The sequence below is a fragment of the Zalophus californianus genome, chromosome 12 (genome assembly GCF_009762305.2).
Source record: "Zalophus californianus isolate mZalCal1 chromosome 12, mZalCal1.pri.v2, whole genome shotgun sequence".
NCBI lineage: Eukaryota > Metazoa > Chordata > Mammalia > Carnivora > Otariidae > Zalophus > Zalophus californianus.
The window spans coordinates 101,574,149-101,590,967 of NC_045606.1; the positions used below are offsets into that span (position 1 = coordinate 101,574,149).

The 16,819-nt window shown below is 42.5% G+C and overlaps 2 protein-coding genes across 2 annotated transcripts in view; one reads left to right on the forward strand and one right to left on the reverse strand.

Annotated features, from left to right (window-relative positions):
* The window catches only part of GALNTL5 (polypeptide N-acetylgalactosaminyltransferase like 5), a 64,913-nt gene that overhangs the window by 21,090 nt on the left and 27,004 nt on the right, over positions 1–16,819 (forward strand). Inside the window, exons 4-6 of the mRNA XM_027574196.2 lie at positions 464–630; positions 3,659–3,781; positions 13,995–14,244. Coding sequence (XP_027429997.1) covers positions 464–630; positions 3,659–3,781; positions 13,995–14,244 — 540 coding nt within the window. The remainder of the gene's footprint in view (positions 1–463; positions 631–3,658; positions 3,782–13,994; positions 14,245–16,819) is intronic.
* LOC113911513 (non-histone chromosomal protein HMG-14-like) lies at positions 15,496–15,954 on the reverse strand. The gene has a single exon (XM_035723365.1). It carries the CDS (start codon positions 15,799–15,801, stop codon positions 15,496–15,498), a length of 306 nt encoding a protein of 101 aa, XP_035579258.1. The 5' UTR covers positions 15,802–15,954.

Here is a 16,819-nt window from a genome sequence, read left to right on the forward strand (position 1 = left end):
ACACATTTTTGTCAAATCCTTGGAAGAAATCCAGTTACACCATATCCACTGCATTTCTTTGCCACAACAAACTAAAGCACAAGATTTTCTTTGAAGATAGTACAATGAAGTTAATTTGAACATTTCAATGTGTATAAGTGTATTAATACACTTTTATAATAGAAACCAAAATATAGGTATAATTCATGTTTATACTATGTTCAACATAGACTTATGATGGCCAAAACAGAGTCTCCAGGGAAGAGCAATTATTGCTGACATTAAGGAGGGAGTGATTTAGAAAATATTAGAATAGCATAAGCAGTTAAAGAAGCTTTTGTATTTTAATTTTGGTATTTTCAACTGTAGTGTCACCTTATTATAATGATCAATTAAGGGAATAAAGAGGAAAAAATGCAAATAAAGAAAAGTGCTTCAGCGAGACCCCAAATCATTTTTTCTTTCCTTTTATTTATGCCTGCAGGTGTCTTCAAAAACATTACCCAGCCAACCTACCCACTGCCAGTGTGGTTATTTGCTTCCACAATGAGGAATTTAACGCCTTGTTTCGGACCATGTCCAGTGTCATAAACCTCACGCCACAACACATCCTTGAAGAAATTATTTTGGTAGATGACATGAGCAACTTTGGTAAGACAGAACGCCATCCACCTGTCATCTGCTTTGAAGGCAGTGAGACCTCTGATGGCACTCGCGTGATTTTATACTTTCTAGACATTTTACATTCAGCGGGTGTCGAGGCAGGTGCTGTTGGTACACCGGTGGGGATGTAAACGCCGGTCCCTGTCCTGTGGTGTTGGGCTCATGGGTGGTTAGCGCTTCCGTGAGGTGGCTGAATGTAGGGGCACCAACCTGGTCTTCAGAGATCACGGATGACGTTCAGGAAGAGGCGACATCTAAACTGAGGTCCGCGTTATCCAGATGGAGAGGAGGAGGAAAGTGTTGTAGGCAGAGGCGATAGCACCGTAAAGGCCCAGAGGCCAGAGGTAACGTGGTGAGGTGGGAATAGTCCTGTACTTTATGTAGTATATGTGTGAGTATAGCATTGGGGGAGGGGGTGGACATAAAACCACAGCTATAAAAAGGCCACCCGGCTTTTGTTGGAATTTTCTCTGGAGAAATGGAGTGCTATTACAGGCTTAATGCAGGGGAATGGCATGACCCAAGTCCTCCTCAGGAAATAATTCTTTTTTTTCAATTTTTTATACCATTTTTTTAAAGATTTTATTTATTTATTTGAGAGAGAGAATGAGAGAGAGAGAGAGCACATGAGAGCGGGGAGGATCGGAGGGAGAAGCAGACCTCCTGCTGAGCAGGGAGCCCAATGTGGGACTCGATCCTGGGACTCCAGGATCATGACCTGAGCCGAAGGCAGTCGCTTAACCAACTGAGCCACCCAGGCGCCCCTGAAATTTTTTTAAAGATTTGTTTATTTGAGAGAGAGAATGGGGGGAGAGGCAAGGGAGAGGGAGAGAGAGACCCAAGCAGACTCCGCACCGAGTGCAGAGACCAACGTAGGGCCTGATCCCATGACCCTACACTAAGGTCAGGCCTGAGCCGAAACCCAAGAGTCAGAAGCTCAACCTACTGCACCACCCAGGCGCCCCCCGTGAATGAATTCTAATCACATCAACTGGAGTCGAGTGCATGTTCCTCCCTGCTCACTGGTTTTAAAGAGTTGTGATACTAGCACAAAATCTGATTAAATGCACTTGGCATTTGAAATGAGTTGTCCTTTTTACAACCAAATTATAAACCCGAGGCAAGCCAAGGGGACCCAGATTAATGAAAAGCTTCTGGGAGTCTGCAGGTCCCTGTGGGGTCCATTTCCCATGGAAGCAATATTTTCAGTATTGAATAGGTTTCCTGCCTAAAAGTTAACCTATTCCCTTGTGAATCTGACCCACCTCGGGCTGGGAGAGGAAAAGAGGAGAGACAGAAGGAAGATGAACAGGCAGGGGTAGAAAAGAGGACATCCCAGGAGATTCACCTGAGGGGAAGGGACTTTAGGTGTGTCAAGTGGAAGGTGGAAAATAGCTCAAGCTAATGTCGGCTACATTTAGGGATTTCACACGTTGGCCAGGCACTACCGTTTATGACATTATTTCTCCAGGAGCCGCTGTTTGTTTCTATAATTGTGCACAGGAGGGGCTGTGTGGAGATGGTCAGATTCCTAATGGGATCAGGAGCACCGAGCAGCAGATTTGGCCGCATGCTGGGCAGGGGACGGGGTAGAGGGGATCTTCTGCTAGACTGTGGAGTTCTAACTGCTCACCTACAAGGACAAGGGTCCTGCTATGGACATACAGTTCCAGGATGACCATGGGACACTGCCCAAGCCTTTCAGAACCACGCCATGAGTTCAGAGACGCACCCTGTGACCACTCATAAGTTCTCTAGGCACCAGGGGAATCACCACTGATGCCCAACATCTGGGTGTGCTGCCAGACCAGATAACGTGACTTCTCCTCGATCCATGTTCACCTAGTTTGTGATTTCACCTGCTTCACCAAGGAGGCTACTGTTTGACCCATGCAGAAGCTCAAACACACATAGGAAACAGGGTGTTCTGTATTCTGATGGGGCTCAGGATACATTCCTGCTTTAATTCACGGTGGTTTCACACGGGCTCTAGGAGAATGATGTGAATTTCAGCTTGTCTTTCCCAGCTGATACCAGTAGGCACTGCCGCTGGACTCTCTCAGCCTGGGCAGCAGTGGACGGGGGGCCCACTGAGTTATGCGAGAGGCATGTCCAGAGCTGACCTGCTGCCATGCATCTTTCTCATGGTCCTGGGCCCTCTTGAGCACAAGCTAACAACATGACCATCTCCTGAAGAAGCCAAGCCCTCCATGTCATGTCAGCAATCACTGCTGCCAGAACCGCCCTTATTTCCCCTGAGCCATGGCTCATAGAGTTCCTCTGCGTTCTGCAGAGGGAGAAGTGTTTGCAGACTTCTGGGCTGCGAGCCCCCTGCCCCCCACCCTGCAGGTGCAGCCCTGCAGCCTGTGTTCTGCCTCTGAGTCGGGGGAAGGCGGGCCCTGGCACTCTTTAAAGACAAGCAGGAGATCCCTCCTTCTGCCAAGATTATAATAAACCTGCTTCCATGGATCCTCAACCTCTTGATGCAGATTCCTAAGACCGCTGAGAAGCCCAAGCCCAGCCCCCTTGACCATCATCATATCACCCTCCAAATACTGAGGGACCACTGAGTACCAGGCCCTGTGCTGCGTGACATATCTGTCCCTCTCTCCACGGTCCTGCAAGGCGTTGGTGGATAGCCCTCCTCACAGGGGACAGAGCTGAGACTCCACGGGTCGGACACCTTGCCTGAGTTGTTGCCAAGTCAGAAGGAACAGCTGAGAGTGAGAAAGTTGGATTGCTCCAGAGCTCCACAAATCATGTTTTTTCTATTAAAATTTCAACAGCGATTTATCAAAATAGAGGTATTTCACTAGAAACAGAATATGTGCAGTTGATCTCAATGCTGAATCATGTTTCTTTCTCTTCCTCCTGTAGGGTGAAGTTTTTAAAGTTAGAACTTCTGTGGAAGAACATGGTTTTTAGGAATCAGTCAAAATTGTGATGAATTATTTTATTTTCTGTAGTTCTAGTTTATACATTGTCAAGTGTTGGGTTTTGTTTTGTTTTTTCCCAGATGATTTGAAAGAGAAACTAGACCATCGCCTGGAAATTTTTCGGGGCAAGATTAAATTAATAAGAAACAAAAAGAAAGAGGGACTGATCCGATCAAGGCTGATTGGAGCCTCTCGTGCTTCAGGTATGAGCCTTTCATTCGGGACTTGACCCAATATCTGTGTCCCAGAGACCTTCCTGCTGGTGCAGAAATAATCTTCATGGGGACCCCTCCAAGTCTCCACCAGTATAAACAAAAGAGTGGAAATGCCTTTCAGCCAGATGAGTCTTTGGACCCTGAAAGTATGCATTCTGCTTCAAAATGTAGATTCCTTGTTTCAAATGGAAGGTATTTTATTGCAGGGGCCATAGTGTCAGCCCCCGTTATAGGATGAGTTCCCCCAGATACAGATTGAGATGGAGCTGTACATGCAGCCAGGAGAGCAAAACTTTATGGGGTGCAGTGGCCCGTGCATGGGAAACCCCGAAGCCAAGGAGCTCCAGTGGGCTGTGTGGCTCTCCAAAGGTCAGGTGGGCTAGTGGGGAGCTCCAGAGCGCGGATGGCCCAGGAGAGGAGTCCAGCTCTGGCTTTCCATCCCCAACACACACACACACACACACACACACACACACACACACACACACACACACACACACACACACACACACACACACACACAGTGTGCTTAGTCATTGGCTGCGAGTCCCTGGGAGGCTGGGGGGGCTTGGTGTGAATACTGCAGCAGATCCCAAAGCCTGGGAAGCTGTCAAACCGGTTCACACAGCAGGTTCCTTTGAAGGGAGTCTAAGCTGAGAGGCAGTGGCATCACTCCCGTCCCTGTCTCTGTGGTCACATGGCCTCCTCCCTGTGTCTGCCTGTGTCCACATCTCCCTTGGATTAAGGGAGATCACCTACTCCAGCAGGACCTCATCCTAATGAATTTCGTCTGCAACAACCCTATTTCCAGATACAGGACCTTCTCAGGTACTGGGGGTCAGGACTTGCATATATCTTTTGCGGGTGACACAATTCAACACATAATACTACCATAGAGTTTTGGGTGTCTGTTTTGTTTTTTAAGGAGAAAGTCTTACTCATTTTTTACTTTGAAAATGTTCAAACCCACAGAACACTTATATAAACCTTCCCCTAGATTCACTAGATGCTAATATCTTACAATACCCACTCTACACACACACACACACACACACACACACACACACATATTGCATCTATGTCCAAAAGTAAGATTGGCTTATACTTTTCTTTTTTTGAACTGTTTCTTATACTTTGCTTTACTAGACTTAGAGAATGAATTATATGGGGTGAATATCTATGTTAAACAGATTATCTGTGTTTGGAAAATTACATAAAATTGTCCTATAAACTGTCAAGGCACTGGTATCTTTTTTTGGTTTCCTCTCTAATCCAGGTATTTTTTGAGGAGTGAATTTTAAAGTGTTCAAACGTAAGTAAATTGTTGATTACTAGCTTAATTCCTATTGTGGTTGGAATTTGTGGCCTGTTCTGTTGAGATTTCCCTTGCGCCTTAAAGCTAGGTCAATTTTTCAAAACTTCTAATGTGTTTTTAAAAAGAATAAATTTTATCTTCTTGGTTGTAGGTTCTATATATGTCTAGTTTTATTTTTCAAATATTCTATATTCTCATCCAGCTAATTTGACTTGATCCATAGTTATGTTGCAGTCTTCAACTGTGATTCTAGATCTGTCCATCCGTTTCTCCTTGCAATTTCGCTGGTGCTTGCTCTGTACCCATCTATCCATATTTGCCCGCCGCCCCCACCCGGGATGTCGGCATGCTCCCAGCTTCAAAGCGGTGGGGGAGAGGGTCCTGTGGGGTGGGCAGGTGGGCAGCAGCTTGTGTTTATTTAGTCACATGTTCACTCATCCAGTCAAGGATTTACCTAGTGCCTACTATGTGCTATTGATGCATATTTATTCTTTTTTTCTTCATTTGTATCAACTCTATTGAGATACACTTTATATAAATTCTATCCACTGAACAGGGAGATAGATGGGTTTTCTCCTGACATTAACATGTGTGTGCGTGTGTAGAACCCTTACCTTCTGGAGGAGTTAGTGTCTGCATCATCATGAAGTGACTGTCTGCCGTGGAGTCCTGCAGATCTGTCCCCAGCTGTCGCTCAGACTTTGTCACTTACCCAGCTCCCCTCACTCTTCCCCGGATGCACTGACCTTCTTGCTGCTCCTCAGAGACACTGAGCATACTCCTATCTCAGAGCCTTGGCACATGATGTTCTCCTCCTGGAATTTTCTTCGCATGTCTTCATGACCTGCAGCATCACTTTGCTCAGTTCTCTGTTCAAATGCTACTTTATCGGAGAGGCCTTTCCAAACCACCCTGTGTGAAATAGCAAACCTCTATCTCTCTCCATCATTCTTACTCTGTGTGATTTTTCTTTCTGGTATTTGTTGCTGCCTGTCATTTGTCTGGGTTGGCGGTGCTGCCCACAGGATGATGGAAGTTGCCTGTAAACCACAGGAGCTGAGACAGAGCGCTGTGAACTCTGTGTTGTGCACCCGGGAATGAAGGGAAATGACCAGGTTTGGGGAGAGCACTCCATTGGGAGAATCAGAAGGCAGGCATTTTGCAAATGAGAAGGAGAGAGCTTTCATCAGATGGTATGTATCTAAAGGAAAGCGTTTTTGTTTTGTTTTGTTTTTCCTGCATGGGAGCAGAGTCGATATGGCTTGGAGGTAGCCATGGGTAAGTAGGAAGTGCCAGTGTTTCCCTGGACCCAAGGATTTTTGCCATGTGGGGGGAGAAGGAGGAGCTTCCTATCCAGAACGTCGATGGGGGCCAGCAGCATCTTCTAGGGAGGGTCAGGGTTTATAGAAGGCAAGAAAGCTGTAAGAGAATTTTGTGGAAAAAATTAGTGTAGAGAAACTTACTTTACATGAGGGACCTTTGGAAAGGGTAAAAGTGTGGTCCACAGTGGAAGAAAAGGTTTTGGGGGGAATACAGGGCAGCCTTGGGGGGTGAGAACACAAGACAGGATCTTTCACTAAATGGGTTTGGATGGTCAGCAAGCAGCCAAAAAGGCAGAGATGCGGTGTTGATTTCAACTGCTGTCCTACAAGCAGAAAGTTCCAATCTAGCCTGCCGTTGAGAGCGCACACTGTTGCTTGACATTGACACAGAATGAGAGACTTTTGTTGTCTAGTATGGTAGACAGAATAATGCCCACCCTGAGGAGGTTTCCTGATCCCCAGAACCTGCTAATGTACCTTATGTGGCACATGTGATTAAAATTAAAGGCCTTAAAGTGTTCTGTTATTTGATTATGCTAAATTATTCTTCCATCCTACTGCTGAATCACATTTAGATTATTTTTATTTGGGGCTCTTACCAAATATACAAATCCTTGAGTCCCTGTCTCTTGGCAGATATGCGCAGCATTTCCATAGTGCATATGTCTAGAAGTGGAATTGCTTGGTTAGGGAGTATGCAGATGTCCTGATTTACTAGGTGATGACAGACTAGTGATAATCAAATGATAGAATGCTTTAGTAACAATGAATGGCCTACACTATACCCAACTTCACGGATGAATACGTATCATTTTGAGAGAGCAAAAGAAGCTAAATGCAAGAGAATAAAGTTGGAAAATCAGCGAGACTAAGCTTACAATATTTTTATGGATGCATAATTAGAGGAAAAACTAAAAAAACAAACAAAAAAAACCCCCACAACAACCAGTAAGTTATTGCCGTAAACCTTTGGTTAAATCAGAGTGTAGAATGGGAGGTGGTAGGAATTAGGGAACACAAAATCCTAGGATGCTAACCATGTTCTAAGTTTTGATTAAGTGGTAGTTCTATTTGTGTTTACTTTCTGATACATCATGGAGCTCTACATTTATCTTTTATCTCTTTTTTTATATACATGTTTCTTACAACGAAAAGTTGTGAAATAAAAGTATGAAATAAAAAATATGAAAATATTAAAACTGGGGCACCTGGGTGGCTCAGTCAGTGAAGCATCGATGCTTCAGCTCAGCTTGTGATCCCAGGGTCGTGATATCAAGCCCTGACACGGGCTCTGCGCTGGACGTGGAGCCTGCTTAATATTTTTCGCCCTCTGCCCCTCCCCTGCCCCCCCCAAGAAAAAAAGAAAACATTTTAACACCTTAAAAATGATTGCTTCAGAGACCAAATCGAGAATATTTTGATGTTATTTAAAATAAACTAAATGTAATGAGCTATGTTTAAATGTAAGAAAAAATGTAGAAACTAAAGACAGGCAGAAAAGAAAAGACAATGAAGGAGGAGGAGACTGTGTGAGACTGACCAGGCATGTGTTTTCTAAAACCAGCCACGACCCGAGAGAGGACGTGCTCCTGGACTGCAGGCGACAAAGCAGGTCTCTCCGCAGGGAAGGTGAAGGGAGCAGTCAGGGGTTTGGCACATCCCACGCCCACTCTCTGGGAGAAAGCCAGGGAAGGGTCCTCATCAGGTGGATTTGACCTCATGCCCCTCCCTCACTCTAGGCCCTATGGAGAAGCTGGCTTAATTGGGGAAGAAGCCAATCTGGGATTAAATGGGATTCAGATGAATGACCTCTAACAGGCTATCTCTGTGAACACGAAAGAGCATTATTCTTCCTATAACCGAGGCCAATGGATGCAGAACAAGTGCTCCATTTCCTGGCAATAAACTTGAGATTCCCACGGAATCTTCCTGTGAGTGTAGGACTCTGCCAAGAGGAATCCCATGCCACTGTGTGCTCGTTATGGTGTGTAATTCACCCCCATAAAATGCTTTAGGATGAGTGTAAAAACAGTACGGTTCATTGGAATGGAGGTGCCGGGTAGCTTGTGCCCATAGGCTTCACAGTTTAAATTAGAATTAGGAAAAGCTTGATATTGCACCTAGAATAATTTTAATTTCTTTTGCAACTTGATACGACACTTGTGGTCTTTCTAGGTCATTAAACTGTCAAAAGTTGAAATATTAAAATCTTTAAACACTAAGGGTGCATACACTACATACGATAAATAAAACACAAGTCAGTACGGGAGGAGGGGCCTCCTTGTCGTTGTCGTGGTGGTGGTTCAGTTATTTGGGAGACAGTTTGTTATTTGGGAAAAGTTTTCATCTTCGTCTCATACCATAATCTGAATAAATTCCAGCTATATCATTAATTTTAGTTTTTAAAACTAAATCATTAAATTATTATAAGAATTTTAAAATTACGAAAAGAGAACCTAGATCAATACTCACCTGTTCAATGAATAACGAAGAAATTTCAAAGCTTAAACCTGAGGGAAAGGACAGAGCTGACTCCCAAAACAGTAAACCTATTGGGGGAATTAGTACAACTTCCATAGAAAAAAAATTAATATCCTCAGTATGTAAAATGTATCTACAAAGCCATTAAAAAAAGAAAAAAAAAACACAAAAACCCAGGGCTCTAACACCTGAATGCACAAAGGATATAAACATTTCATTTACTAATGGCTAATCACCTGAAAAATGTTCAGCCTCACTAATGATAATTTTTAAAAGATGGGGTTTTTTTCTTTAATTTTTTATTGTTATGTTAATCACCATACATTACATCATTAGTTTTGGATGTAGTGTTCCATGATTCATTGTTTGTGCATAACACCCAGTGCTCCACGCAGAACGTGCCCTCTTTAATACCCATCACCAGGCTAACCCATGCCCCCATCCCCCTCCTCTCTAGAACCCTCGGTTTGTTTTTCAGAGTCCATCATCTCTCATGGTTCGTCTCCCCCTCCGATTTACTCCCCTTCATTCTTCCCATCCTGCTATCTTCTTCTTCTTCTTCTTTTTTTAACATATAATGCATTATTTGCTTCAGAAGTACGGATCTGTGATTCATCAGTCTTGCACAATTCACAGCGTTCACCATAGCACATACCCTACCCAATGTCTATCACCCAGCCACCCCATCCCTCCCACCCCCCATCACTCCAGCAACCCTCAGTTTGTTTCCTGAGATTAAGAATTCCTCATATCAGTGAGGTCATAGGATACATGTCTTTCTCTGATTGACTTATTTCACTCAGCATAACACCCTCCAGTTCTACCCACGTTGTTGCAAATGGCAAGATCTCATTCCTTTTGATGGCTGCATAATATTCCATTGTGTATATATACCACATCTTCTTTATCCATTCATCTGTCGATGGACATCTTTCCACAGTTTGGCTATTGTGGACATTGCTGCATAAACATTGGGGTGCACGTACCCCTTCGGATCCCTACATTTGTAAGATGGGTTTTTTTAATTGAGGTTCAATTGACATACAACATTGTATTCATGTCAGGTGTATGACATAATGATGTGATACCTGTATATATTGTGGAATGATCACAATAAACCTAGTTAACATCCATTACCTCACATATTTACTTTTTTTTTCTTGTGATGTGAGAACTTTTAAGATTGATTCTCTTAGCAATTTTCAAATATACAATGCAGTATTGTTAACTATAGTCCCCATGCTGTGCATGACATCCCAGGACTTATTTATCTTATAACAAATTTGAACCTGTTGACCACCTTCACCTATCTCAGCCACTCCCTCCTTCTGGCAACCACCAATCTATTCTCTGAATCTAAGAGTTCGGGGTCTTTTTAGATTCCACGTGTAAGTAAGATCATACAGTATTTGTCTTTCTCTGACTTATCTCACTTAGCATAACGCCCTCAAGGTCCATCCATGTCACAAATGGCAGGATTTCCTTCTTTTTTAGAGCTGATATGATAATAATATCCTGTTGTGTACATACTACAACTTCTTTATCCCTTCATCTGTTGATGGACACTTAGGGTTATTTTTTTGTCTTGGCTATTGTAAATAACGCTGCAGTGAACATGGGAGTGTGGATAACTCTTCAGGAGAGTGATTTCATTTCCTTCTGATGTATACCCAGAAGTGCAATTGCTAGATTATATGGTAGTTCTATTTTATAATTTTTTGAGGAAACGCCATACTGTTTTCTGTAGTGGTTGCACCAATTCACATCCCCACCAACAGGGCACAAGGATTCTCTTTTCTCCATATCCTTGCCAACACTTCTTATTTCTTGTCCTTATAATAATAGACAATCTAACAGTGTGAAGTAATATCTTATTGTGGTTTTGATTTGCGTTTCCCTGATGATGAGTGATGTTGAGCACCTCTTCATGTATCCCCCTAGTTGGGGGGGAAGGGACAGTCAGGCAGTCACGGAAGTTTGGGTTCTAACATGGGACTGGAAATCCTAATTGCTGAACTGAGAGAGTGTTTCCAACTTCAAGTAACTGTGAGACTTTCAGTTAACCAAAGAGTAACCTGGGAAGTCTTGGACCTGCTCTGGTTTGTAACCAAGGGCAGGGAAAGGACCAGTCCTCCCTGGGGATTGAAAGGAACAAAATAAAGTGGCTCTTCCGAAGAGTCCTGCTTGTTCAAGAACTCGGAAGAATAAATGTGAACATGTAGATGCCATTTTGGTTGGGTAGATAAACCCGTGAGCTGAGCTGAGGGATCAAGTTTCTATCACTTTGAATGATTTAAAATACCATGTGAATTGCACATAAGATTTTTATGTACACTTTTAATGTACTCTTTCTTTCCTAAGGATGTTAGTGGGTTTTTTTTTTTTGAGATACAGTTCACATGCAATTCACTTATTAATGTACGCAATACAGTGATTTTTAGTATATTCCTGGGGTTATGCAACCATCACCATAACAGTTTTAGAAAAATTTTTTTCCTACTCCGAAGAAACTCCACACACATTAGCAGTCACTTGCCATCACCTCTCATCCCATTCCCTCCACAACCACTAATCTACCTTCTATACATACAGATTTTTACCTATTCTAGGCATTTCATTTAATGGATTATATAATACATGGTCCTTGTAACTGGTTCCTTTCATTTCCCATGAAGTTTTCAAGGTTCGTCCATGTTGTAGCATGGGTCAGTATTTCATTCCTTTTTATTGCTAAGTAATATTCCCCTTATGTGGATACATCCCATTTAGTTTATCCATTCATCCATTGATGGGCATTTGAGTTACGATTCTTACTCTAAGGAAGAATGTTGCTCTGAGCACTCATGTACAAGACTTTGTATAAACCTAAGTTTTCTTTCTCTTGGGTATTTGTGTACCTTGGTGTGGAATTGTTGGGCTATATGACAACTGTATGCGTAACTTTTGAGCAACTGCCACATAATTTTCAGAAGAGACCGCAACATTTTACGTTGCCATCAGCAATGGACAAGGGTTCGAATTCCTCCACAATCTCATCAACACTTGTGATTGTCTGCCTTTCTGATTACAGCCATGCTCGTGGATATGAATTATTATCTCACTGTGATTTTGGTTAGCATTTTTCTAACGGTTAAAGGTGTTGAGCACTTTTCATATGCTTATCAGCCATTTGTATATCTTTGGAGAAATGTCTGTTCAAGTCCTTTGCCCATTTTTTTTTTTAAGTAGGCGCCACACCTAGCATGGAGCCCAATATGGGGCTTGAACTCACAACCCTGAGATCAAGACTTGAGCCGAGATCAAGACTTGAGCCGAGATCAAGAGTAGGATGCTTAGGAGCACCTGGGTGGCTCAGTTGTTAAGCGTCTGCCTTCGGCTCAGGTCATGATTCCAGGTCCTTGGATTGAGCGCCGCATCGGGCTCCCTGCTCGGCGGGAAGCCTGCTTCTCCCTCCCCCACTCCCCCTGCTTGTGTTCCCTCTCTCGCTGGGTCTCTCTCTGTCAAATAAATAAATAAAATCTTAAAAAAAAAAAGGTAGGATGCTTAAATGACTGAGCCACCCAGGTGTCCCTCCTTTGCCCATTTTTTAAATTAAGTTGTCTTTTTTTTATTATTGAGTTGTAAGAGTTCCTTATATATTCTGGATACAAGTCCTTTATCAGATGTGTGATTTTCAAATAATTTCTCCCATTTCGTGGATGTTTTTTTCAACTTTATGGTGTCTGTTTAAGCACAAAAAATTTTTAATTTTGATGAAGTCCTATGTATTTTTTCTATTGTCACTTGTATTTTTGGTGTCATATCTAAGAAATCATCTAACCTGAGGTCAGAAATGGATGCCTCTGTTTTCTTCTAAGAGTTTTATAGTTTTAGCTCTGACCTTTTTAGGTCTGTGAGTCATTTGACTTAGTTTTTGTGTTTGCCATGAGGGAATCCAACTTCATTCTTTTTCTTCTTCTTTTTTTTTTTTCTTAAGTAGGCTCCACGCCCAGTGTGGAGCCCAGCACAGGGCTTGAACTCATGACCCTGAGATTAGGACCTGAGCTGAAATCAAGAGTCAGACGCTTAACTGACTGAGCCACCCAGGTGCCCCTCTTTTTCATGTGGATACCCAGCTGTGTTGGGACCATTCATTGAAGAGACTATTCTTTCCCCCATCGAATTGGCCGGGCACCCTTGTCAAAAATCAACTAACCACAGATGTCTGGTTTATTTCTATACTCTCAATTCTATCCCTTTGGTCTCTTTGTTATCCCTATGCCAGTATCATACTGTTTTATTATTATAGCTTTGTAGTAAGTTTTGAAATGCAGAAGTCCTTCAGCTTTTTTCTTTTTCAAGATCTTTTTAGCTAATGTGGGTTCCTTGCCTTTCCATATGAATTTTGGGGTCAGTTTCTGCAAAAGAACCAGGTGTGATTTTGGTAAGAATTATACTGAATCTAGAGATCAATTTGGAGAGTATTACCACTTCAACAATATTAACTCTTCTGATCAACCATGGAATGTTTCTCATACCTTCCTACAATTTTATCCAAACTCTGCACCTAAATTTTGGGGTCCCTTCCAATTTGAGCCCATTAAGGTACTTTAACAACAAGTATTCTTCATTTTGGCCATGCCAATTTTCCCCATGTTCTCTAAGCAGATGCTCATTAAAGCTTGAACTCAAGAGCAAAAATAATTATGCATTTTTGTATCCCAAGCACCAAAAAATAAACAGGTTATCCTTGCATTAACCATTAGCTAAATTGAGTCAATCAATCAAGGCCAAGCTAAAATAATATTTTTTTAATTAAAGCCCAATTCAGTTCCACCTGCTTCTTTAGAATCGTACCCAAACCATTCTCTAACCCACAGTTCACCAGCTTCTTCTGAACATCTATGGCACATCATGATACATGATGTAGTACAAAATAAAGTATATGTTCCTAGTCCCCACCCACCCCTGGTGAATCTGGAAGCACTGTAAAAGCCAAACACATAGTAAATGCTTAACAAATATTCCTTGCACTGAACTTTGATTTGGGTTGTCAGCTGTCTTATCCATGTGCACTAACACTGGCCTATTCTTGCCTCCCCAGGGGACGTTCTGGTGTTCCTGGATAGCCACTGCGAGGTGAATCATGCATGGCTGCAGCCCTTGCTGCATGCCATTGCCAAGGACCCCAAAATGGTGGCGTGTCCTCTGATAGATCCCATTGACTATGAGACCCTAGAATACCAGCCCTCTCCGGTCATAAGGGGTGCTTTCAACTGGTATCTAGAATTTAAATGGGATAATGTTTTCTCTTATGAGATGGACGGACCAGAAGGACCCACTAGACCCATCCGGTAGGAGATTTCTTCAGGTTATGGGAATATGTATTGGGACCTGGGGAGAAAAAGATGTTAGAGATGATTCTTTCAATTTCTTGGGCTTAATGAAGAGAAATATTTTGTTATTTATCTTGTTTCTAAAAGTCTATGATGATAGAATTTGGTAGGTTTTTAGTTTCTTTGACTGGAAATGAGCATCTCACCCCAGTTAAGAACACTGCCATGGATAGTGTCCCTCTGGTTTCAGGTGTCTGTCTTTAGAATGTGGGCTTGGTTCTCAGGAGCTAATTGCGTGTGGTCAATGAACAAAATGCTAGCACTGTGGATAGCCCAGAAAAAGTAGATGTCTTTGCTAAGTTCATATATAAAACAGTTATCTAACTGCTTTCATCTGTAACTTTATAGGGATGAATACGATTTTCCTAGATTATGAGTCTTGGAAAATATATTTCTTTTTTTTTTAATTCTTAATTTTTTATTGGTTGTTTGGAGGATCGGTACAGACGCTTCAATTTGTACACAATTCTTAACATACGTACCGAAAATCTAAAAAAACCATGTAGTTGTGATTCTTTTCTAAAAGTTATTCCAGTGACCTTCCAGCTTAAAATTTGGAGGCAAATTTTCCTTAACAGTATATCAAGTACCAAGATCTTCAAATGCTGATACACTGTTACATTGTTAAGTCCCATTAATTTACAATTTAATATCATATATACTACACACTCAGATTCTCAATCTTGCACAGCACATTAACAGAGTTACTAGGAAAACCGGACTACGACGACCAAGATGTTACAGAGTGCACCAGAATTCGGACCGGGAGAGCCAAGATCTAGGAGTGGTTTTCTTTAGGAAACAATTCTACCGAAAACAACGTGGGAATAGAAGTAATTTAAAATATTCAAGACATAGTAAATGCACGACCGACTCCAAATTGCCATTTAGTATGCTTGGTATTATAGGATATAAAAACTACCCCAGCTATGGAATGTTGAGCTGACACCCAAGACAATCGAAGCCTCCCACATTCAATATCCCACTATTTCCTGGTTGTACCAAAAAATAAACAACCAGCAAATGATTTCACCTCTTAAAAAAAAAGCATTTACACTTAAAAAATGGGATGAGGTGGGATTCCCTCCTTCTTAAAAATGTTTCTAGAGCTACTAAAAATCTTGCATTTACAAAATAGTTGATAAAAGTATTCCTCTGGATTGTACAAGAAGGGCGACAGGGACCGCTGATGAGACATGGTTTATGGTATTAATCAGACCTGGCTTCTTTCTCTCCTGCTTCATCGGAGGCTGGACTCTCCTCATTTTTAGTTTCTCCGTTTTCTGCAGGTAAGTCTTCTTTCATTTCTTGGTTAGCCACTTCAGCCCGTTTTCCCTTTGCTCCCCTTTTCCCCTTTGTTTGCACTTTTTTGTCTGAAGATTTATCCTTTCCTGCCGCCTTTTTTGGCTTCGTTTCCACTTTTGCAGGAGCAGGTTTAGCTGACAGCCTCGCCGACCTCCTCTTGGGCTCCTCCTTCGACGCCCCCTCGGCGGAGCTGACCTTCCTCTTGGGCATCGTGGCGGCGGGGCAGGCGCGTGCCAGGTGCCTGCGGGCCGCGGCGTGCCGAGACCCTTCGCTAAGCTGGGCTGCCTCGGAAAATATATTTCTAAAGGAGAACAATTTGATGTTGTGACTTTTGACTGCATCTGTGAGGCTAATTTCTGAAGAGACTTCCTCCAGGTCACTCCCCACATTTACTGATAACCGATGCCTGGCTCCTCCTCTTCGCTGCTAAGCTCTTTGTTTTGCAAATCACAGGAGCAAATCTTCTAACACTGCAGCCTAGCAAGTCCTTGATCTCCGTCTCTATTTTAATTTAACTAGAGCTCTGTGACCTTTTGCAAGTTACTTAACCTCTCTGCACCTTATTTCCTTGTATGTGAAGTCTGGAGGTTAATGATACTTCACGGGGTTGTTAGGAAAATGACTTAGTGTATCAAAGCTTAGAACAGTATCTGTCCATGATAAGTACTACATCAGTGTCTATCACTGTTAGCTCTTATTATTCCTATAGCCATATCCTGGGCCTTTCATCTTCTAAATTACCAGATATCTGTTTCTTTGGCCACAGCCTAAGACGTTCCTAATTTTTTCCTGCTATGCTCCACCCACACCTACCCCTGGACATCATCGGGATCTCCAGTTCTTTGATTTCTGTTTTTACCCCTCATGGTTTCTTTCTTTTCTCTCTCTTTTTTAAAGATTTTATTTATTTGAGAGAGAGAGAGAGCGAGAGAGCACAAGCAGGGGGAGCGACAGAGGGAGAAGAAATAAAGACTATCTAAGAATCGGGAAGAATAACTGGGAAATTATTCAGTACCTTATGCTGGAACCATAATGGGATACTATGTAGCCATGAAGTGTGACTACATGTGCAGTTTTCCACTGCCTACTCTAACCCAGTGATTAACCGGCTCCAGGGGACTCGGCCTTTGTGATGACTCTCACATGACATCTGTCCATCTCTCTGCCTGTCCCCATGGTCCAGGCCTACACTGTCCCAGGCTTAGACTCTATGCTGTAAGGGACAGTC